General features: G+C 31.5%; 1 protein-coding gene across 1 annotated transcript; it reads right to left on the minus strand.

Annotated features, from left to right (window-relative positions):
- Positions 1 to 16013: 16013 nt before the first annotated feature.
- Positions 16014 to 25277, minus strand: LOC134686469 (aplysianin-A-like). Its single transcript, XM_063546136.1, has 8 exons — positions 25082 to 25277; positions 23590 to 23688; positions 22660 to 22866; positions 21786 to 21975; positions 21208 to 21303; positions 18402 to 18626; positions 17935 to 18019; positions 16014 to 16727 (listed from the first exon to the last, which is right to left on the minus strand). The coding sequence occupies exons 1-8, from the start codon at positions 25182 to 25184 to the stop codon at positions 16044 to 16046; spliced, it is 1689 nt and encodes a 562-aa protein (XP_063402206.1). The 5' UTR covers positions 25185 to 25277; the 3' UTR covers positions 16014 to 16043.
- Between the last annotated feature and the right edge of the window lie 1060 nt (positions 25278 to 26337).

The raw sequence follows: 26337 nt of genomic DNA on the forward strand, positions 1-26337 counted from the left end.
CGAACCTACTATTTGTCAATTTTCCTTAACCACATTATTGCGTACATAAAGTTAATACTATATGACATTATATATATTAACATTGCCACCTGAGCTGGTCGTACGTCTAGACGAAAAAACACCCTTTAAGGAATATCGGATTAATTTGCCCTTCGTTTTCATGAATTTCCCCTAACTATGTTTATCCTCAATGATAATGAACAATGTTTGTAATGTTCGATGTACTTTTCCGTCCTTCTGTAAAAGAGGTAGGACCAATTCATCATTGATTAATTTCTTTACAAGACAATTTTCCTAAAAAGTCTCTCAAATTAAATAGGTTCACAACATCACAGCTTCGTTTGTATACTTTGAGAATCAGTCAGCATTAAATGCCACTTTTGAACAAACAAAACTCCTTTGAAAGCTTTTTGAAATGGCTCAAACTTAATTTGCAATAAAAGACAATCAGAATATAGCTTGGAACAAATTACAAACTTCTCATGGAAGTAAGCTGTATGTAACTTTTCAAATACAAGTTATATGTTTTTCTTTCAGATCCATATTTTATAAAAACATTAAGTTTGGTATCTATGATGAGTTTATTATCGTAGGTTTTCATTTTGAATTATTTAACGTTTCATCAATTTTCCTATTACGATCTCTTTTTGAACGAGACATAGCTCGATGACCTTCTCTACTAACTAGCATGGTCACCACTGACATCAATAAAATATTGGACTGAAAAACAAATAATTACCATTTTTTTCTTCAATTGTATAATTTTGTTCCTATGTGTTTATAAAGGGATGAAAGATGCGATCCATTCAGTTTTATAGTGGGTGACCCTCCCTAATAGTCTCTCCCTTATATTTTTTCTCACAATAAATTATTAAAATTGAGAATGGAAACAGAGAATTTGTCAAAGATACTACTAAAATCAGAAAACAAAGCAAAGCCACAAATTGGAAAATCCCACACCAGAAGGAAGGTGCATGTAACAAAACTTCATATGAAAAAAATAACAAATATTCGAGATAATCTCTATCTTAGGAACTATTTCAGATGAATCCTATCGCCAAACAAAGTTGATTTTTTATAAATATTACATACTAGACATTGGGAAACATAAAATAAAATCATGTAGTAAGTTGTGATGGTTTCTCTTCGTTTTCACACCTTGGTGATAAAATGAATATATATGTATATTGGTTAAAGTGATGCGGTTCCTCGGATAACTTGTTAAACGAAAGGAAACATCGACACAATATTCATAGCATAATTGAAATAGCGTCAACTCTAATTATGTTTAAATCGTTTGTTGTTGGTACTAGGAATTGAAATTAATACTGAGAATAAGTAGAATTATAAATTTGGTTAAAAAAGTCGTTTTAAAAATAAATTGCCCTCAAATATATATCACGTATAAATGGTGCTCAGATAAGCGTTAGAAAATAAAGAACTAGTAAGTGCATCGAACATGTTGCAAACTTAAGTGCTTTAGATTAATAGAACTGTTCTTGGCTTCCTATAATAAAAACAAAAATCGTATTGAAAGCAAATTCAATTAAATTTTAAAGATAATCCTAAATCAATAAATTAATTTGTAAAATTATCCAGTATTTATTCTCATAAATATAAATGACAGGAACTAGTATAAAAATAAAACAACACGTATAAATGTAATGCGTCCTGATTTTATATGATCACTCCTTTTTTTTTTACAAGAAAACACAACTATTTCTGTACTTAATTTCCTAACTTTCATTTTCAACGGAACGCCTAGTGTTATCATTGCTTAGCATGACGATAAAAAAGTTTTTTGTTTAAATATTGTGCTAACTGACAAATAGTTACAGGATACACTAACATTTCAACTGGAATAACTGTTTAACCCCGCCACACTATTTATGTGTGTGCCTGTCCCAAGGAGCCTGTAGTTCAGTGATTGTCGTTTGTTCATGTGTTACATATTTGTTTTTCGTTCATTTTTTTTTTTTTACATAAATAAGGCCGTTAGTTTTCTCGTTTGAATTGTTTTACATTGTCTTATCGGGGCCTTTTATAGCTGACTATGCGGTATGGGCAATGCTCAATGTTGAAGGCCGTACGGTGACCTATAGTTGTTAATGTTTGTGTCATTTTGGTCTTTTGTGGATAGTTGTCTCATTGGCAATCATACCACATCTTTTTTTTTATAACAGTTACTACACTCTTGTGTGACAGTGCTATATAGGATCATTTTACATAGGATGTCATTATTACAATTTCCAGGAAATGGAAATAATTATTTTCTTTTATACGAGACAATGTGATGTAATTACTATTAAGGCTTCCCTTACTACTTTCCATGCTTTGAAGCGTTGTGGCATATTCTTTGATTGCCATTCACAGCCTTAAAGTAATTAATGCCTTCCAGAACGGAAAATCGTAAGGTAACGTCAAATCATTGCATGGTATTCCATGGTGAGGGTAGGTGATATTCTTCAACATTAATATCAATGCTGTTTTACAATATTGGAATTACTGATTTTCTAGAACCTGGAAGTTATTTTGTTCTAATTTAAACGGAATAATAGTTTATTCTTAAAATGATTTACACAAGGAAGATATTTCGTGATGAAAGTGCACATCTTTCTATTCTATGTATAATAGCATGATAATTTTAAACGCTCTGTCATATGAACTGCAAAGAAGTAAAATTAATTGATTTGTTATTTGAACAATGATAATACTTTTTTATATTCAACTAGATCAATTTAATAAAATGAGGTTTGCATGCATTATAGTTAACGTTAAGCATTTCAACTTCGACTATCGGTTCCGGTTTTCATTTGGGTGAGTTGGTCTGAGTAACCTCTGTTACGGAATAACAGTTGATTAAAGTTTTTTCTTAACAATTCTATAGACATGCAATAATTTTCCAAATGAGTGTAAAGAGAGAAATAAAATCGTTTCGTTAACTTCCTTATCGCCATAGACATGCAATAATATTCTACACAAATGTTAAGAGAAAGAAAAAAAACGATCAATCAATCAAATTGGACTGAAAATAGTAGAAATGTAATATTTCGTCGGTCGTTACATTTTTTGTGTTAGAAAACGACCTGTTTTTCATTTATCTATTATCCCATGCAATTTTATTCTTCATAGTCTTGTTGGGCATTTGTAAATTAAATTTAAGTTCCTCACAAAATTGTATTGAAATTGAATTAACTACTTTTTTTTACACAAAACAGGTATATAGCCTTTTATTCTTGATTCTTTGTTTCTAAACACAATTTTTCCTTGTTGTTGAAATCATGATGCTAGTTTAAGATATAATAGAATCCCAAATGTAATCTGTTGAGAGGATATATATTCAATTATAAACAAAATAAATGAACTGTCTGTGTTTAATATTGCAATGATTTTTTATCCCGACTTGATCATTAATTATCGATGATCACATTGTGGTATTCTTTTGACCTAAGTTTGACTTCCTGACAAGATATGTTTTATTTCCCATAGGATCTTAAATAAAAGATTTTTTTCTACAATATCATATATTTGGAAACGAAAAAGGAAAAGCACATTATGTAGTTATACATGAACAGAATAAATAAGTTAACTTTCCAAATATGGAATATCAAAGAGATACCTATTTCACAGTACTTGAATGAAAAACATTTTCTTTTTAAGCCAGTGTTGTAAAGTGAAAATAAAGCGACAATAGTTTTACAACACTAATTACCTCCATCCAAACGTTTAACAAAACTGGTTTATGTGAAATCTTAAAACATATACATACAGAAACCACAGAGACTGCACATTAAGTGAAATATCAAATATCTCTGAAAAATAGCAGAATTTCAATAGGATCTGATCTGCAATGCACAACCAAACAAATGAGATAACCGATACTTCAAAAACTACTTGAAAAAACCTCTTTTTGATGGAATGGAATGAATGTGATGGAAATGAAATATATGACAAAGACTAAATATGACTAGAGATCCCAAATATACAAACAGTACATAGTAATATAATGTTCGGAAATTTTGTATTGTTCAATTGAAATGTTTACTCCTACTGCCTTTGCACAAAGGAGTCGATCTGAAAAGCGTCTATAATCTGTTACGTAAAGCGGGAGGAGCAACGCGTTAAGGAGACAATGCATATTTTAAAAAAACTGGAAATATTCGTGTTTGAGATAGATAGATATCCACAGAATTTTGTATGCACTGAAACAAGACTGTGGCGATTGTTCACGTTCGACATGCTCGAGACGATGTGGTCGGAAGATAAGAATAAATATATAAACGTACAAATTCAAATGTAAATTCCCACATACACCTTTTTCGAAAGCTACTATTATATGTTGCAAAATGTACAAATAGCAATTAAACCAATGTCATTGTTGTAAGACATAAATACATTTCTTATTTGATTGTACAAAAACGTATAAACAAATAATCCGAGCTCAAAGGTAAATTAAAATGAGGAGGAAATACATAAATCCTGTACAATATCAAAAGTTTGACTACATTAATCATATGTTCTTCTCCTGGATTCCATCAGTAATGAAACTAAAAACTAAAGAACGTTTTGAGTATAACAATATGCTAAAAATATGAATAAATGACTGAAATGATATATATATTCCACATGTTCCAATTGCTATATATAACCATGATAAATGACATTATAGATCGTATGTTTTACTTTTGTATCTGTTATGGCATGAATCTAAAGGCATTAACATATCTTATTTCAATTCTTCTGGAAAGCCGTGTTCGGAGATATTCATTTGTTTTGTTGATCAGCTAAAACAAATTGAGTCTTAAATGTGTTGATAAAACCAGATTGTTGACCTTTATCAGTAAACAGTCAGACATTGTAATTTCCTTTTATCCAAATCTGGACAATGTTAAGGCGTGGTAACATTTTTCATTTCGTGTTTTTTTTATTGAATCTGTTCGTCACAGATTACGTTTATGTGCTTAAGAAGGAAATTACCAGAACTTGAAGACATTTTATTAATGAATTACATCATGCCATAAGCTAGCCTGTAATCTAATTGCGACGAATTATACACCTCTTGTTGTACCGTGAATTGTAGCACGCAATCAGACTGCGTGTTATATATATTTCTTCATTATGGCAAATTTTCTCTATGTTTCTGTTAGACAATTGACATTCATCCCTAAATCATGTGGAAGGAAGTATTTCTCCAATGGTGTCGATACAAAATAGCTACTGATTGCATTCATTAGGATGATTAATAAGATATGGCAGGTAAATGTCATAGGAAGGATATGGAGTAACAAATATACTAACTAAGTGTAAAAAGAGAATAAGTCGGGGGAAAATCAACAAGAAACTCACAAAAAATACACAACATATACAGGGGAGAAGGGGGAGGGGAAATGGATGAATTCTTAAAATTTGCAGGTTGAGATTGCAACCAAATCATGTAGAAAAAAACTGACTTTTGTGTTGGTGATGATTCGGAGATAAACCATTATAAGCAGCGATATCGACCTAGTGATAAAACCCCTTCTAAACGTATACGTGGTGCGTCCTAAAATGTAAAATAAAACAAATACCAAACTCAAAAAGGCGTAATCAGATGACTGAATTAAAAGTTCAAACACATGAAACGATTGGAAAAGATATGTCATAAACTTGACTTGTAACAGCCATTTGCTCAGGTAGAAAATAATGGAAAAAACCTTGTTTTATATCTAGCTATTTCTAACATTTACCTTCAAATACTAATAAGTGAAAGCCATGGGTGTACTTCGATACCTAAAAAGCTATATGACAAATGTTTTACTTTATTTCAATGGACTGAAATGCTTTTTTTCGCACTGAACTTATTTGCGTATTCTGCATGTGGACTATCAGTCCTCGAGGGTATCATCAGCTCAGTAGTCAGTACTTCGATACTGACATAATTTAACAAACTTTTCAAAAATTGTCCGTTTATAAAAAATGAAATTATTTAGACTAAGGTTATAACTCTCTCAGGCAAAGTTGACTTTAGATGAATTTGGCTATTTATTTTAGGTATTTTTGTCATATAGCTCTTCAACGGTTCCGGTACTTATACATCTTTAGATTTCAAATGTTTGGCTTTGAGCGTTCCTGATGAAGGTAAATCCCAAAAAGCGCTTCGGACGCATAGAATTATTTAACGTTTTGTTTTCAATTTTTTTTCTTCTATGCACTGTGACACATACGAATAAAAGGAGATCGAGAAGAAAATAATACTACTGGAAAATCCCACACATCTTCTGTTTCATATTTTCAAACAATAGTGTATTTTACATTAACTATGTCGCATACGTCGTCTTTAAAATGATAACATGATTTTTAAGCAATAAACAATATGTTTTTGAAATGTAAATTCTATATATGTATATTGTGTATTTATTTTATATTGTCGTATACACAAGAATACAACGAAAAACAATACTTAAATAATATACTCAGTAAGTTCAAATTTTCAAATGAATCGATTTCATGAATGATTATTTCATTTTTTTTATTTTTAGGTCTTCCTCCAGAGTTATACAGTATATGGGAAGCGTATCCATGGCGATTTGGAGAAGGATTCTGTATATTCAGGACATTTTTCATTGAAATGATGTCATATTCATCCGTTTTAACTATTACGGCTTTCACAGTTGAAAGATACATTGCAATTTGCCACCCAATTAAAGCGCAAACCTTATCAAATTTGCCGCGAGCTATTAGAATAATATGTGTTATTTGGATACTAGCAGCAATATTTGCCATTCCTTACCCTGTTCACACCAGGTTGTATCATTATGTACCTTACAATGGAACATATCTTTCTGCTTCATTAGTTTGCAACATTCCGTTAAAATGGTTAACTCAAATGAAACATGTCTTCCAGATGTCAACATTTGTATTTTTTATATTTCCAATGGCACTGATTTCCATTATGTATATATTAATTGGACGAGCGCTTAGCCAATCAGATTTTCAGCCAAAGAATAATTCGAATGACAAGCATTCAACGAAAACAAGAGCAAGAAATGCTGTTATTAAAATGTTAGGTAAGATATTTATGATTAATTGTACATTCATGGTAACTTTTAATGAAGATTAATAGAATGTTCACGATGTGAATTAAAACCATCACTTAAAGCGTAAAATTTGATTTCCGCACGCAAAAACACTTGTTCCTGAGATAACCTCCGTCACTTTACGCTTGTGACCTATACTATTTAAACATAATTTAGTAATTAAAAGGACTGGGATTTTACAAACAAAATGTATCATTTGAATATGACTGGCTATTATATACAGGATAACCGCAGAGGGTTAATAGAGCATAAAATGGAGACAACAAAATAATATGCTTTCCATGTATACACGTGTTTATCTTCGATCTTCATCAGATCCGTTCGTGACAAAAACTGTTACAATCGGAAAAAATATGAGTGCATTAAAACTAACTATCACAATAACATAAGTTTTACAAAACTTACAATTCAAATCAAATTAAAATGTGTGGATAATATACACTGAAGCATTTAAAGTTGATGAGCGATTGTCCTGTTCGATGAGATACATCGTTCATGTCTAGAATTTTCTGCATTTCTTGTTTTACTAGTATATTGACCAAATTTAAGAACCGAAGAATAACAAAAAAAGAATGACTTACAAACATAATACGGAAATATTGCAAGAAGAAATTCTCAAATCCATGGACAAATTACTCGACCATTATGTTTGGCAAACTCTCAAAATGGTTCAAGCTGTATATTAATTGCGTCCAAGCCAAAATGAGCGACGTGTTTATGGCTAAATAACCACGTTGTCAATCATCTGTCGAAATCAGATGACAGATATAGCCAAAATTTAATTAAATAAGATAAATTTATGTACATAACCCAACTTTAAGGCAAAGAGTTATTGTCAGGCATTTTATAATGTGCGCTTTCAAATTGACGGTTTTTAATATCCTAATATCAGGGTACATAAAAAATAAATAGGAAATACTAGAATTAATATTCATAAGATATTAAAAATATCTGTACATCAATAAAACGATTTGCAATTTGTTGAATATGCAGACGATTTTATTTCTTGGAGAAATTATATGAAACTTAATTAGATATTCTAATGATTTATGTCTTTAGAAAAATTCTTCATAATTGATGATGCCTCCTTCTCCATTCTTGCGCACTGCCAATGTCTGTAGTGACGATTTATATCCAAAAAGAGGGACGCAAGATACCAGAGGGACAGTCAAACTCTTAGATTGAAAATAAACTGACAACTCCATGGCTAAAAAAGAAAAAGACAAACAGACAATAATAGTACACAAGCTTAAGACACAACATAGAAATCAAAAGACTAAGCAACTCGAACCCCACCAAAAACTAGGGATGATAACAAATGGATATCAAAACTTATTCTTACGATGATTGTTTATAGATCTCGTAGATAATGAAACGATTCATTTAACCTTATTGTACATTAAAATGAAACAACTCTTAAAAGTAATCAATTTGGTGCCAACATAAAAAGTTTAACCGCACCACAATCGTCGTGTGCTAGTTGATAATTGCTGTTTGCCATACTTTTTACTCGTTTAATGTTTTAATATTAATTAAGGTAACATTAGTTAACCGATAAACTCCATTTAGAAACCGTGCCTTTTATTCGAGTTGTATAATTAAATTTAAACAATATTGTCAACATTTGTTTTAGATATTGAGGTTGTTGTTTGTTTTTCAAGAAGATTCTGTAGGGAATAGTGTTCTATTTGTTATAAACTTGCAAATTGGCTTCAATGATGTTGAACATGTCATCATTGCATGGTTTATAAATGGAACGAGTTTCACCCTGTATGCTAACATTGCCCATGTGAAATTTTAAAATTGTTTGTAAATACATTGCACGACCCTGTATGCTAACCTTGCCCATGAGAATTTTAAAAATTTTTTGTAAATACATTGAACGACAAATATATGTGACGTATAAAATTTTCTGACGTCAGACAATGAATGTGTTTGTAGATAGATGTTTTTGTGTTCTGTTAAATTGTTCCTTTTAAAATTTTTACACGATGATGACTGCTGTACCCATATTTTGACTATTTTATTTCTTGTGTCTGTTTAGTTCACGCATCATTGTATATATAACGGAATTTGATGAGACTGTCATCAAAGTGAGAGGTTTAGCGCTATAAAACCAGGTTTAATCCAAATTTTCTACATTTGAAAATGCCTGTACCAAGTCAGGAACATGACAGTTCTTGTCCATTCGTTTTTTATGCGTTTTGTCATTTGATTTTGCCATGTGATTATGGACTTTCCGATTAGAATTTCCTCTGAGTTCAGTATTTTTGTGATTTTACTTTGTTTCATGATCCTCATTCTCTCTCTCTCTCTCTGCTGTTCATTCACAATAAGAGATTTTTATACCTCTCTTCTGTGGTCTATTAGTTCATTAGTTGACTAAGGTAGTTTTGTTACTTCAAATTTATTTTCAGCTTATTCAAATGAATTTCTTTCTAAGATTCGTTATTAACGATATAAAATAAATTCTTTTTAAAATAAAAAAAAATGTACTTGTTGATACATATTGTACTGCAGAAATACAATCACAAAAATTGCATATGTTGGATGAGTTTTTGTTTTCGTAGCTGTTTAACTTTTATTGCTTCTGTAAAAAAAGTAACTCGAAAATCTTTGATCAATAATTTGCGCATATATTTTTTTCACAACTATACGACCATTAGTTCTAGTTTGATTTGTGAATTGGGGACTCTCAAACATAAATTAACGATATTTTTTAATTTTAACTTTATATGTATATGTTTCTCTCAGTTTAACCAATTTATCCTTTTATGAATGTTTGTTCACTCACCGTTGCCAATATGATTGAATGTATGCAATGCAACTGTCATACAGATGAGAGGTTTAGCTAGCTATAAAACCTGGTTTAATTCATTATTTTTTACATAATACAACGCCTCTACCAAATCAGTTTATAAGAGTTTTAGCTTTTGAATTTGCCATTTGGTTGAGACCTTTTCGTTTTGAATACTCCTCTCGGAGCTCGGTCTTTTGGTTCTTTTTCTTTTTCCTGAAATGTTGATTATTTGTATTTAATCAGCGTGCCTCGAGTTTTAAATTTGAAAATTACACTGTCTCAAGTGCATAAATACCGTATTACAATCGAAGCAATTGTAGAATATAAGTGTATATGTATGGAGATTCCCAATCTCACATAATATTTCATACGGTCATATATATCTTACATTGTTTTTCAGTGGCTGTTGTCGTTGCATTCTTCTGTTGTTGGGCACCGTTTAATGCACAACGATTGATTACCTCATACGTGTCAGAATGGACGCCTCTACTTTTTGAGATTCAGTCAACTTTATTTTACATATCAGGTATACATTTTTATTAATATTATAGACATTGATTTCTTGTTCCATATACAATGCTAAAGGATTTACACACGCAACGTAGGAAAACGTGAATGGTTGAATTCAATAAAAAAAAAATAGATCTGTTGTATATAAACTCATCATATATACTAAGACTGAAATTGGGTACGCAATAAGCTATTTTTTTTTTAAACTTATCTAGCCCTCGAAAAATAGTACAGTTCTTGTTTGAGTCATACTCAATTCGTAGAGGATAAATTTATATAGGTCTTCTCAATATCTAGATGATTCATTTAGATATCTATTCTGATTGCATCATGTCATTACTCGTTTAAAGCAAACCTTCTTTTTTCGAAAATAAAACGTCATAAATTTGGGGTATAAGAAATATGTTAAAATATAAAAAGAAAATAAAAATTGAGAAATTATTAAGTTTTCCATTCAAGGATGGTGATAATATTATGATACGTTCATTACTTTGGTATTTGATAATGATGAATAAAATCCATACGGGACAAGAATAAACAAGACCGATTACAATATAAATACAAATATTTTTTGTCGTGGATGATAGCACTCCTTTAAATAACGAGAATAAATCGACCATAAAATGAAGACATAGCCCTTATTATGCAGTGCAAAACCAAATGAATAGTTTAAAACGCAATAATAAAAAAACAATCAAAACGTGTACCACCGGAAAAAAAGTTGAAAATGTTTGAAATGCTCAACATTAAAGTTTAATTTGTTAAATCAATTTGCATGTGAATAGCTTGCTGTAACTACTTACTCAGCAAGCATTACTTTGGATACAGCAAACATCTAAAGCTTTTACAATACTTAAAGCACAGTTATTACTTTGAATACAGTATATATCTGAAGTTCTGTAAAATTTAATACGTTGTATAATACATTGCATAAATTAATTGATTTGCTTTTATCTAATTATTGATTTCAGGTGTTTTATATTACATTGGTGCAACTATTAATCCGCTTTTGTACAATCTTATGTCAAAGAAATATCGAATGGCTTTCAAAAGAACATTGTGTCGGTGCGTATACAGTCAAGAAGAATTATTAGAACTAAGTGTAAGGTCAAAATCAGTTCTTGTGTATTCAGATAGATCTCCAAACATCCGACGGTCAGCTTATCGAGGCAACCATTATAAGTTTTTAAGTCATCCGGATATTCAGAGATCAAAATCAGGAAGTTCTCTTCTTGCAATGTCAGATTCAAATTTTTCACGAAATAACAATTTATCGGTAAATAATTTTTATCCAAACATACGAAAATGGAATAACCAAGGATATGACAGTAGACCAGAAAGCCCTACCAAATGGAGAAGTACAAGTCCAAAAAGGACGAATACCAATTTATTAACTACAGATAGTGACATATCCTTCAAAGGTTCACACAGTTTAAATATTAGTTCTAATTCTATGATCAAAGTTGGCTCCACAGGGAGTATGATCAGTTATGCTGAGCTTCAGCAAGATATATATGTGGAATTAAACAATAGCACGACACAGCTGTGTCGCCCAGAAACATTGTTGCTCAAAGATATGAAACAGAGATTATCAACTTCATCTTTTAATAGTGGGTTAATCTAGCTCATCTGTGAAAAAAGAGTTAGAAAAATTGATGTTTAAAACTATTAAGAATTTATTTTCTTTACAAACATGGTGTATACGTTCAAATGACCAACATATAATGTTTTAGCTTATGAAACAGGTATTAGCGTTTGATATGAATTATCATTTTTAATAAATGAACTCGACAGATAATAAACAGACAGCTTACTTACAAGTGATGTCATAAACATGTTGAGATTGACATATGAGAAAAAGTAGCCATTGTTTGGACAAAATATATATGACCTAAAGTATTACTCATTAAAATTTGTACAACATATATCTTGGCTCATATCGTTATATTTAGCACATGATATGCAACAATTTGTTTGCACTTTTCTACTGAATTTAAAAGTTATTAAGTCCTAATGCAGATCTGAGACAAAATTTAAAAATTGAAATCCCGATATCGGAAATACTTATATGTTATGAATGTTTGGGGATGTTGCCTCGTTGGTTTATAATATGCTGTTAGATTTTTGAATTCAAGAGCCTATTAATATTCTCCTCCCTTATTAAATTTCCTAAGATTAGGACAAGTTTTAAATTATTTAACCTATTTCAATAGCGAAGTATTGTACTTTAGTTGTAAGAATAATCCAGAGAAAATCATCACTTGTTTGTCAAGTAGTTGTTATGCTAAAATTCAATAAACATAGAACACTATAATTTAAATCATTTATTTGCTTTACTAATGAACCAAAAAAAGAATGCATAGTGTTACATAATTTGAACATCGTTGAAATCCACTTTAACTCAACATATTGAGATTATTTTCATCCTTCATAATCATTATCCGCGGATAAAACCCGAAATATCGGAAAATAACAATCCGAGTAAACACAGAAGGAAAATATTAGTTTTGCTTACACAAAAATAGTTTGTCCAACCAAAACAAAAATGCCGCAAAACAATTTTTTTCATTTTTCCATAAGCCTTAATGTGGAAGGAAATCACATCCATTTCAAAAAATGAAAATTAAATAATAATTAATCACATAATCACAAGAACTATGATATGCTGGTGTAAATGTTTACAAAAAACGAATATTATGTTTAGCATTTAAGTGTATCAAAAAAATGTTTTTTTTAATTTTATTTTCGTGTTTCAATGATAAACACTGCGCATACCTTATAAACTCATTATGGTCTCTGGTGGAAAGTTGGCAATTATACCACAACTTCTTATTTTTATAGCTGCTAGTAGTCCATTGATAATTGATAAGGATTATTGTCCTTTTGCTTTTTCTGTAAACTAAGATCCGACTCGATCTGAATTTATACTGTGTTTGTTGTTACATATAGGCTTTAGATATAAAGGAGAGCTAAAATCTTACAAAGCAAGTTGAACCACGTTGCGGTTTTGCGCCTGTTCTGAGTTAGAAAGTGTAGCCTTCATTTGTCGTGTATGTGTGTTGTTATTTTTTTTTTATTTTTTTTATTTAATTTAGATGATTCGGAGTTTATTATGGCATCCATTTCGTTAAAAGAGGGGTGAAAGATACCAGAGGAACAGTCAAACTCATAAATCGAAAATAAACTGACTACTACATGGCTAAATAAAGGCAACAGTAGTAGTATACCGTTTTCGAAATTCATAAATCGATTGAGAAAAAAACAAACTAAAACGGAGGGAAACACATCAAATATAAGAGGAGAACTACAACACAGCATTAAAAAGTAACACACTCAGAAACGAACTATAATATAACACTGGCCATTTTCCTGACTAAAATGAAAAAGACAAACTGACAAATAACAGTACACAAGAAACAACATAGACAACTAAAGACTAAGCAACACGAACCCCACCAACAAGTCGGGTGATCTCAGGTTCTCCGGAAGGGTACGCAGGTCCTGTTCCACATGTGGCACCCGTCGTGTTGCTCATGTTATTACAAACCCGGTAAATAGTCTTATTCGGTAGGTCACATTCCTGAAAAGGGAAGGAAATTGTAGTTACGATGTAAGTAACATATCATCTGTGAAACGGCTATTCCATAACGGTCAACCACTTCGTGATGATTTCAACTTTACCATTTGTAACTCTTGGTTTGATAGCTTCCTTGTGAGAAGCAACCCTGTATCAAGGATATCATGATAGGAAATACAAGCGCGGGAATATCGTATCAATTGTGAGATATATACGCCGTACGCAGGTACTGCTTGAATTGCTTGAATGTTGCTACATAGAAATGGTAAGTTTACAATTGGGACGCTGAAATCATCTCGTTTGTCGTAAAGATTTGTTTTCAACCTACCTTTATTGTCAATTTCTACATGTAAGTTAAGTTATGGGGCAGACTAAACTGTATTTGTTGTATCCTTTATCTCTATTTCGATGTGATAGATGCGTTCAACATAATCACAAAATTTTGAATTATTTAGTGGAAGAACATCTTCTATATAGCGGAAAGTAGACTTAAAGGATTTTTCTAAATTCTTATTTTTCACCCAAAGAAGTTCCTGTATGACGTCAGCCTCATAATGATAAAGAAACAAGTCGGCAAGAAGAGGGGCACAATTGGATTCCATTAACGTAACAAATATGTTGTCAATCAAGAAATGAAGCATCTTGATAATGTCTGTTTCAAAGAACGTTTTGTTCGATTCAGTGTGAGCCTTTACAAAGGACGATTTATCTTTCCCTAAGACAAAATACTTGTATCTTCGTTGGCCATTCTTTTTTATGAAACAAAGCAATACCAACTCTTTTAATTTGTCTTTTAGTTTTGGGAATACTTGTGTAAAGTGTAGAGAAGTCAAATGCTTTAATACTATTGCAAGATGAACGAGTCTTCGATTGTATGTACTCTAAAAGATCTTTGGAATATTTTAGATCCACATCTGATTCACACCACCTCTAGATAAGGCAGTTTCGCTAGTATACAGTATTGTTTATAGGCCAGCTGAATATGCGGAAGTCCGCCTCCGTCTGCGGAATAGTTTCGCTGCGTTGAAGACTACTTGCAATTGGTAACCTTTGGCTGTTTTCTGCTCTTAATAATGCCAAATATCATATATGCACTCTGCCAATATAATGCATTTGTTATAACATATTCCTAATCGACGATACATGTGTTGCTTGCAAAATCCTACACAACCAAATGAAAATCAATTCAGACTGGGTTTTACTGCAGGAGGAATCCTTTTGGTCAATTTCTATTCACCAGTCTATTATTTGGCGATGCATTAATTGAGTACTTTTATAACTAATGATTAAAGAAAATCTTTGCTGGAACAAACATTCGGGAAATTCCCGAACAAAATACATACGTTAATAACATGACAACCCCTTAAATTAAAAGAATTAAAAGAATAAATCTTCAAAAAAAACAAAAACAGATTCAAATTTCATGTCAAATTATTGATACGCTATTAAGGCGGTCATAGTAACAAAAAAATGAATCCGAAGAAAGTTTTGAAAACAAAATGTAAAAAACCCTTAAGCCTATAAGATTACAACCTTGTTCGCAAACAGGATTAATAGCCAAGCGTAATTGACAAAATAAACTAAGTTAGTTTAAATTTAACACCTAAATATAAAGGTAGTGAAAACCCTTTAACGTCCAATTCAATATATTGATAAGGATTCACCTCGTCGTCGATTGGGGACATCGCTCTAAAATGGCTACTAAATTCAGTCAAATTCTGTATATCAAAACAAATATATTCCACTGATCAAGAACGCAATGTTTTTACAACACCATAAGGAATGATAAGGTTAGTTTATGTTTGGTTTGTCAGCAGCTGCCTTCTCAGATTATTATTCAAATATCAGAACTATGTGCATATAATGCAGCATAGTAGACAGGGATATTCAATACAAAAACAAACGGATTTACTTAAAATATTGTACTGCGCACTTAAATTATACCACCAATATATATGACTCACGATAAAATCAACAAACAACACATGGCCTATTACTAACGACACAATGATAGACATGTTTACATCTGTTGTCTAAGGAATAATATGAAGTACTAGCATTTATAATTTTTCCCGTTTATTCAAGTTTTGAACGTTGTAATATTGAAATGTTCCAACACCAATTCTGCTGCTTCTAAAGCACTTTCACTCCAAAAGGAAAGAGATTTGGAGTTAAAAGCATTTGAAGCAACATATACTTCATCGTGTGAAGATGGTTTGACCATTTGTTTTTCAACATCTGGCATAATGTATCCAGGCAACCACTCACACCATGCACCACCAATAGGATAAGCGTCCCAAATACCAATTACTCCGCCTACTGGTTTTGGAATAGTATGCATATCAATATTATAAATTGCTGCCAAATATTTATGAATGATGAACACGGTTTCATTTGTGACAGAATGCACCGAATTACCGGATACACGTGGGCCTCGTTTTACCAGTTCTTCCCATAAGGTTACATCATTATCCGAATAAACAGCATCTAAAACCGAAATATTGGTGCCCGCAACAGGCCCGAAGTCATATGTTCGATGAATTGGTGTATCAGAGATAGCGAACTCGGAATACATGTTACTTTTTTTCCACCATGGTTGGTCATAGGCTAGGAAGAATTTTACAGCATGTGCGTCTCTAACGGATTTAGTTATGAGGTCCCTTATATTGTGTTGTTTCAACACAGACCAATTCAAATGCTCAAGTGCTAATCTGTTTATTGCCAGAATTACCTTTTTTGCACATTTATCGTGTGCTGCATGATTCTGTAAGTAAATATATAATAAAAAAAAAAGATAATTGGTATAGAAATGCAAAAAACAAATAACCGTCTGTCTGTTTTCGGTAATGTCGAATTTAACAAAAGTATTTTTTTCATAAATTATTTATTCAAGTTATATGAGTTTGTAAAAAAAGTAATATGCATATATGACTTTAGTATCATAAGGCAAATGTAAAACAGACTAAATTGTGCACCCTTTATAGCTTGCTGTTCGGTGTGAGCCAAGACTTCAATTTGAAGGCCGTCCATTGAACTCTAATGGTTTACTTTTTATAAATAATTTCTTGGATGGAGAGTTGTGTCATTGGCACTCATACCACATCTTCCTATATCTATGTGAAAAAAGACAATAGCAACAAAAACAAAGTGCGATATGTTGCAGCAAAATCTATAATGTGCGTCAAGTGTCTTATGTTACCATTATTGATTCCCCAAATTTGATTACATATTTAGAGGTATTTACGAATATGCGGTAAATTATGATAAAGATATATGTCTAAAATGATACAAAACTATTAAAAATCATAACAGATTCTTTTTGTATCTTCAAGGCAATTCAACATTTGAATTTTTTTTAATTGCTGATACCTGGAAAGACTTGTGACTATTTATATGATATAATTTCCTCTTGAAATACATTTAGATGATCAAAGCAAGTTCCCTTGTATACAACTCTTCAGTATTTTACAAGGCAATTCAGCATATTGTTTTACTACACAAATTGTGTCGATACCTCTGCTAGTGGACCATCAGCTCCCGAGAGTACCACCAGCTCAGAAGTCAGTACGTCGGTACAGTCATTCATAACAAACCTGTCTAAAATTGTCTGTTGAAAATTTTTGAAATTAATAGAAACGAATTTCTCGACTCCCTTAGACAAAGTTACATGTAACTGTAGATTTATGGTCCTCTATTGTTAAGGTTGGTATACAATCTGGGTTTTTAAATATTTGGCATTGAGAGTTCCTGATGAAGATAAATCCAGAAAAGTGCTATGGATGTATTACATTTTTGACGTGTTGGTTTCATTTTTTTGTTAAAGAAGTGAAACCTTTCAAGGTATGCATTGTTTTTCAGTATCATAAGTTTAAATCAGTTTTTGTCGATGATGTAGATAAAACATAACATTGTGTCAAGGGTAGCAAATTAGTCAGATGGATGACAAGAATCACTCATAAGATAATACCTACTCTGTGGTTGTCAAAATGAAGCTGATATGTCCCATCATGGTTCTTAGTTATTCCCTTTAAGTTGTAATTTAATAATACATGGTGCCTGAAAGTATTTTAAAAACGTCATATTAATTTTTATTTAAAAATTATCGACACATTTTTCTTAAACTTACATCACCATCTCTGATGCGTTTTTGACAATTAATCGAGTAAGCTTGGTGGGTGTGTTTATGTTAAAGACATTTAACCTTCTTGTGGGAAATTATACTAGCATTAGGCAAACAAAGCATACTAGGGCTCCGTTACAATAACTAATTATCATTTTAATTAATTTCAGATATTTAAAGTAATGTTTACACGGGATTTTTTTTAATAAATATACAAATCATTCATAGATATGTTTGTAATATATCACATTACAGTTTTGAAAACAAATATTCAATCTTTTCTGTCTTAAAACATAATTGCGAAAAAGAGTTTCTCACTTGCTGCTTGCATTCTTGAATTGATTAATTAGCCTTTTTGGTATGGTACTAAATCCTTCTTTGATAGTTTTCATATTATAAGACGATTCTCCAGGGGTAATTGGATCAGACGCTGGTAACGCATACGCTGCACTAGTGGTACCAAAGTCAGACAAAAAGCTGTTGATATCTTTGATATAATGTGCGAGTTCTGTGCTTATCGTCTTTGCAAAGACAGCTTGGATACTATAGAATATAACAGAAGTATATGTTAATTTTACTTACATTTAAGTAAATACCATATGATATGATTACTAAAAGAATACTGCGTGTTACTAGAACACTCATCTGAAATCCTCGTGACCAAATATTTTAAAAAAGAAAGAATGTCAAACCTTTTGTTATATGAAACTAAATTTGACTTTATATATCTTGATGAATATTTATTCAAGTTTGACAAATAGAAATCCATTTGTCCACCCGTTGATTTATGAGAAATAGAAGGATACAAGAATGACATGACATTGATACAGTACTATCAATGACCCATCTTTTAAATTAATTTGCCTATCATCAATCCCAGTTTCACTTGATGTGTGTTCAATCTACTCCAAACTTCCTCGATTGTGACATCACAAGATGGAAGTATCCTGATGTGTTAACTCACTTTAAGGAATATGATTGGTGGATAATAGACTGTGCTTTTGAATTAACCCCGTTTATTGGAATGGTTCATGTTACTCAATCTTTAGATTTTTGTGTAATTTTTTTAATCCATTTGCCTCTTCCTTGACTTTTTTTCCTTCGTGAAATTTGTATTATGTCCTTTCTTTCAAGAACATCCATAAAATGTTTTGTGGGATAATAATGTATTGCTGTACAAACAATATGAAAGTCTAACTAATTCTATCTTTATATATGTAATGTAAGACATATTCAGGAGTTTATTGCCGGTAGGATTTTGCAGTTTTTATACACGACTCTGCATAGACACTGTTGAACTTCTGAAAGTTCAAGAAATTAAATACATAAATGAGTAGGAAATTGAAACAAAATTCGCAATTACAGCATTTGGAATGTTTAAACTTAAACACGACAATGAGGTTTGACACAATTTTGTAATCATTAGACAGACTATTTTCAATGATGTTCAAGGTCAAAGAAATTTAAAAATCCAAAACCTAAAACAAACTTTGAAGAACTGATAAAACCTAATGGATTAAAAAGTAAAGACAAACCTAGAAATGGCATTAGAGAAAGGCATTACGGAGATTAATTATTCAATTCTTAATGACTTCGAAAGTTTAAAACAGCATATTTAAATAAAACAATTTTTTTATTTTTTTTATGCCAGTACGAATGCCGAATTACTAGTAACTGGACTGTAATAGGCTCCAGGGCTAAGCATCCAAGTAACAATAGCAGTACCAATTCCACTGCATTTGACAAGTTGCAGTAGAATTAATAATTTTGTCTGTATTTAAAGAAATTTTATCAAGATGGAAAATTAGATGACCGTGATGACCGTGAATAAAGTTGCCAATGATAATTATACTGAAACTTTGGTTCATCCGAATAGTTATCAAAGTACCAAGATTATGATTTAGTACGCCAGACGCGCGTTTCGTCTACATAAGACTCGCCAGTGCCGCTCATATTAAACTTTTTATCAAGCCAAACAAGTGGAAGAGCATTGAGGATCCAAGTTTCCCAAAAGTTGGGCCAAATACGGCTTAGGTAATCTATTCCTGGGATATAAAAATCCTTAGTTTTTCGGGGTTTTCAGAGTTTTGTTAACAAGAAATTTATAAAAATGACCACATAATTGATATTCAGGTCAACACCGAAGTGCTGACTAATGAGCTGTGATAACCTTGGGGACGAAACGTTTTGCAAGATTTACCACTGTCAGGAATGCTTTAAATTAAAATCAAGAAAGCTAAGGATGTACAAATATATAAACACGTGTTGAAAAACCAAACAAAATAGACCATTATTCATTTACATCAATTTTATCTTTGGAATAGGATTCTTGTTTTCTAAATTATATTCAAATCTATCCACAAAGACTTCCAGAAATGTATGCTATAAATCATATCAGTACTGAAGCACAGACTACTGAGGTGATGATACCAGTGAACCAAACAACACGAACTAAAAAATATGAAGCTAATAAAAACATTAGTTTATCAAAGGTCAACATTGTCTGCGGGAGTTGGAAATTTCTAAAGTTTTAAATCATTTCAATACTTGACATGTATTGGCTACTGAGCTAATGATATCGTCGGGACTACCAGTCCATCAGCAGTGGTAACGACCGAGTGATATAACACAAATATAACCCTTGTAGATGCAAGCAAGGTTTTATCGAAATCATTAGTTTCATCATGTCAGGACCCCGTGCGTGATTAACATTAGTAAAAATGGGCCTTTTTCACAGTGGTCTAAGTTATACATTACCAATAGAATACTAACTAATGTTACAGATGTATTTCCTACTCAATTCAAGAAATTCTAGTATATTTGACCCTGATTTTCCAAATGATGTGTCGTTTTTTTTTATTTTCTTGTTTAAGAAAGTAGTCATCCTTAAGTGGTTGCACTGCAAATGTTTTGATGTGTGTTTAGTTTAACGGCATAATCTCTAAATAGGAAAAGATAGGATCGTTAGTCTCATTCATTTACAGGTTATCTGAAATTTTAAAGAAATTTGACAAATATTTAAGCTGAACATACGAAAAGAGGTCTACTTAGACTGAACTTAAAATTCGGTATGCAAATTTAAGGTCCTTTTTGCAAATTGTTATATAAATGACTATTACCGCACCTTTGTTTGTATAGTTCAAGTCCATCATGGGTCTTCAGATGAAAGGAATCTCGATGTTTGTGTTGTGAATAGTCAGTACTGTTAACATATATATTCCTGAAAAATAAATTTCATTGTCATATTCTATCATCTGATACGTAATGAATCTCTGTAATCGTTCTGAACAAACGTATGTCACTTTTTCTACATATTTAAATATCATGTGTCTGTCAATCAATTCACTGTTTAGATTAATACCAAAGTCAAGCCTCAAATAATTAAGAATATCATATCCTCTGTTAAACAATGACAGAACAAGAATGTATCCATAGTACGCGGATGCCCTTCTCGCATTTTCATTTTCCATGTTCAGCGGAGCGTGAAATGGCGTTAAAAACTCTAATTTGGCATTCAAGTTTAAACGATTATATCATGGGGACATGCGTCCAGTTGATTGGACTTCATAAAAAACTACCTTGACCAAAAACTTTAAGCTGAAGCGGGACAGACGGACGGACTGACAAACAGACGGAGGAACTAATGGACGCAATTACCGAAAGAATGGTATGCCCATAGGTGGTGTCTAGTAAATCCCTTACCTTAATATTTGGCGGTATGATATTTTTTCCTCTGGTTTTAAATTATACGGCATCTTGCTACCAACTTCATTATATCTCATGTGAACTCCACGCAAAAACATTAATGTAGAGTCTGAAGCACCGTAACCCAATGGAAAATCAATGACAGTAAGACCAAGATGCCGTGCTGTTTTATTTAAAAGTGCGTGAGCTGAAATTACAAAATTATTTGTCCTTTTATAAAAATATGATATGATCTTACAACTAGCTCCTCGTATGAATACAAAAAATATTCAAACATAAATCGAGTCTGCCAGAACTATTTTTTATCAATAACATTAACGGTACCTATTTCACTGCACCAGATGCGCATTTAGGCTATTATGTCAGTGATGTTCTTGGCAAAACTAATCATTGCATTCAAAGTAAATTTTGGCCTAAAAACGAACTCTACTGTCAGTGTTTAATTTTCTCCAAATTTTTAAAAATTGATTCATTTTCCATTATGCAAAAAACATTTTTTTTACTATATCAATTTTGTATCATTTTTTTACTGTAACACTTTTTTGTCATTTCTGTTTTTTATCTACTTGTCAGGCCAGGACAATAATGTGAACTAAAGATTGAAATGTGTATAAATGTTTTATTTTGCCACTTTTGCATTCTAATGCAAGAAGAATGAGTATTGAGATTGCATACGAGATGCAAATCAAGATGCACGAAGCAAGAACTAAACAGTACATTCGTTTTAATGAATTGAGCCGATTAAGTATAAATTACTAGTTCTAATTTACCTTTTTTCGGGTAAAATGAAAGAGAGTTTTATGCGAATAGTTTAAATTCTTCCTCCTGTTGTAATAACACTTATTAATGAATAATAAAATAATAAACATACACGTTTCATGGAATCGCATTGCACCAAGTTCTGCATTGAAACCTTTAACACCATGTATATGGCTTGTAAATATTCGTCCACCGATACGATGTGAATATTCATATACTGAAATTGATTTATTGCTATTTCGGAGTCGCCATGCAATAAATGAACCTGATATTCCAGCCCCTATTATTGCTATGTCGTCACACACTCTTTTGGATCCCTCTGGAAAAATAGATTATTTTATGTTATACTGGTATATGCGATATGACTTGAACCGTTCAAATGCTTATACATGATTATTTGAACACAACATTCTGAATCAATGTCTTCTGACTTAGACTTATATGCTGCACATATGAAATTGGAATAGTATACAACTGTAAAAGGTTTAAGATACATAACAGGGGATGTCAACGCATCAATTGGCCCCTAAACGAAATATTTACAGCGATAAAAGAGGCCATACTAAACTTCAAAATATATAAATGACTTAGAATTAAACACTGTATGATACTTTGATTTCTTATCACTTTATAACTTTAACAACGACTTTTTTAGAAACTTCCGTGATAAGTTCTGCTTGTACCATAGTACTGACTACTGAGCTGATGAGACCATCGCGAGCTGTAGTCTACCAAGAGCGGTATCAAATCAGTGCTATAAAAAAATCGTAAATATATTGAGTAAATTGCAATCGTTATGAGCGTTAGAAGCTTAAGAAGCCTTTTTCTGAACTTTGCTTTATTATGAATGCGAAATGCCGGAAAAAGGACAAAGCCAAATTAGCTGGAAAAGATGTTGGAAAAGAAAGACCGTTTGATCTTCTAAATACCCCATTGAAAATCGCAATTTTAAGGAAACGCTGATTGAAGACGCGATTGAAGGTCGTCCCGAAAACTTTTCTGTTTACAGTCACCATAAACATTCCAATAGATCACATTCTACCTGTATGACTGGCTCCTTCGGTACCAGGAACTCCAAAATCATCAATTACAACTGTATCACTGAACAATGGATCCGTATCTGCTATTTCGTCAAAATTAACTGAAAATGAATTAACAGATAATAATCATAAATAATAATAGCACAATGGTGAGTCATTACAGGATGGTAGAGAAATATATAGTAGAAGAGTCAATGTATAATTATAATGACCAATTCTAAATTGAATGAAGGTGTCCGATTTGTTTGTTCATCAAATAACTTTTATTAGTTCTTCCGATAAACCAAGGTTGATGTATTTTTAATACCATATAATCATGCCTTTACTACATAGCAACTCCCTGTATTATCTTGTTCTAATGATCACAGAAATGAAACAAATGATTCAATATAATTTCCAATGGACTGCAATTATTTATATCCTATGATGGCTTCTTAGCCCACTCCCTTGTACTTGAAAGAAGGCACACAAAAACACTACAAAACGTATCTTGCGTCTTTCAAACTCATTCAATTAAGGATAAGTATAGTTGAATCTCGATATTTCTAGCACAGATAAATGAAAATATTGATCAAACAACACTTTAGGTCTTTAAGTAAATAATGATTATCATTTTGTCTCTAATATCTATCAAGGTCGTAGATATAATTATTTGGTATCTTCAACTCGAAATGACCAGAATATGTTCTAACGGTTTCTATGTAAAATGAAATTGTTCAGAAAAAAGGAAAATAATTCTTTATTTCCAACTTTTTTCAAGTCGACACTAAAATGATATTTATCACATTTATATGTATAACTTGATAGTCGTGTCCAATAAAGTGTCTATCCTTATTTTGAACTTAATTGCAAATGTACTATTATAGTCTCTCATACTAATGGGATTACGGAAAAATAACCGATGAAAATTTAACATGCACAATCTGAAAAAAAAATTATAGAACAAAAATAAATGAGAATAAATATCCTTTTGGAAAATAATTCAAAACAATTTCGCTATTGCATGATGAAAAGCTTGCCATACAATGTTAACATTACTTCCAAAAAGGCCGTTACATGAGCTTTCGCTATTCATTTTTACATATTATACATCTTCTCTTTGGCATTAACATGTTTCTCCTTTTCCATTTATACTGTAGAACTCTCAATTCGAGTTACAGAAATATTTATAAACTCATTAAAAACAAGGCGACGACCGGGCTGATTTGATTTAATCAACTCTAAGTATTTTTGTTATCATGATTATTATGTTGTTATTCCTCTCCTAATTTATATATTTTTATTTCTTTTTGAAAACATATCATTTTGTTCTTTTAATTTTCTGCTTAAATGATAAAATCAGATATGCAACCAAATCAAAGTCTATCCAGTAATCGGATTGTAATGGTTATTGCGAATCAATATGATAATGTATTACTCAAAAAAAGGTAATAAAATTCAACATTAACATCGTTACAACAGAGTTTAAATGGATTGACCAGCATTACTACTTACCGTTTGGGTTATTTTCATCAAGCAGAACAGCCTGTAATAATTCACATTGTGTTTTGGTCCATGTGAAACAAAATAGAAATAGAATAAACTGCATTTTGATCATATTAGAATATGCACTTCAATTAATACTTCGAACACCGTCACATAACTTTATAGTACAACTAGGGTATGTTTTAGTTCAAGTATAACTGAGATATGACCGAAGAAAATGATTTTGGAAATAGAAACATGATAACCCTGTCTGTGTCAACCGAGTGACACCATTTTGTCAACATTGTTAGTTCATGATAAATTTCGACGACAAAAGGTGACAATGTTGGTCTTCGAACAAAGCTAACAGTAAACGTTCAATATGTTGTTAAAATGAACGATGCAAACAAGATGATGAAGTATTTTTTCATAGAACATACAAACACAAAATCAACAATGTAAGCTTTAGTAATTTGTTCTTTTTCCCATACAATTTAAAAGCACTTTAAGTTGCAAAAAGGACAGTCATATTCATTAGTGAAATATGTATTCGTCCTTTTTCTAACTGAAACAAGTTTCCATATTTGATTTATCTGTTCAAAAAAACTTCAAATGTTTTTAACTTTTCATAAAGTGTTTTTATATATTTGAGCAATATGTTACATCTGCAATTAGTTAGAGTCAAAGGTCCACAAGGAAATATGCAGGTCATTTTAAATTCTAGGTCTTTACCTACATATATGACCAAATAAATATGCATGCTATCACCGAATGATAATAATGAACAGTTCTGCCAAGACGCACGTAATCTTTAAATGAAAACCAGATTCACATTTCACAAGGTGAAACAAGTAAGCAGATGATCGTAATAAATCATCATTCTATCAAGATCATTTCTACAAAATCAAGCAACTATGTGCGTTTTCGTAAATCCGATTAATTTTTAAAAGGCCATAGGGGCTATTCTACATTTACAGACAAACTCGAAATTTTTCTTCATTATTCTACTACTTTGAATACTGTGCACAGTCGCACAATTCCAAATTTTCAAAAATGAATCGACGTTTTTTAAGGGTCATTAAACATTATTGAATTAAACTTACATATCAAGACAGTAAGCTATACCTAATCCAGTTTTATTTATATAATTCAGCAAAATGGGATTTCGTCATTGTTACGATGTGTTGAGAAAACTTTGTTTGACAGAAATCTCTTAACATTTATTGATTTCTTTAACTGATAATACTTCAGTTACACATATGCATACATACTGCTATATATAAACA

Source organism: Mytilus trossulus, chromosome 10, assembly GCF_036588685.1.
Source record: "Mytilus trossulus isolate FHL-02 chromosome 10, PNRI_Mtr1.1.1.hap1, whole genome shotgun sequence".
In the NCBI taxonomy this organism is placed as follows: domain Eukaryota; kingdom Metazoa; phylum Mollusca; class Bivalvia; order Mytilida; family Mytilidae; genus Mytilus; species Mytilus trossulus.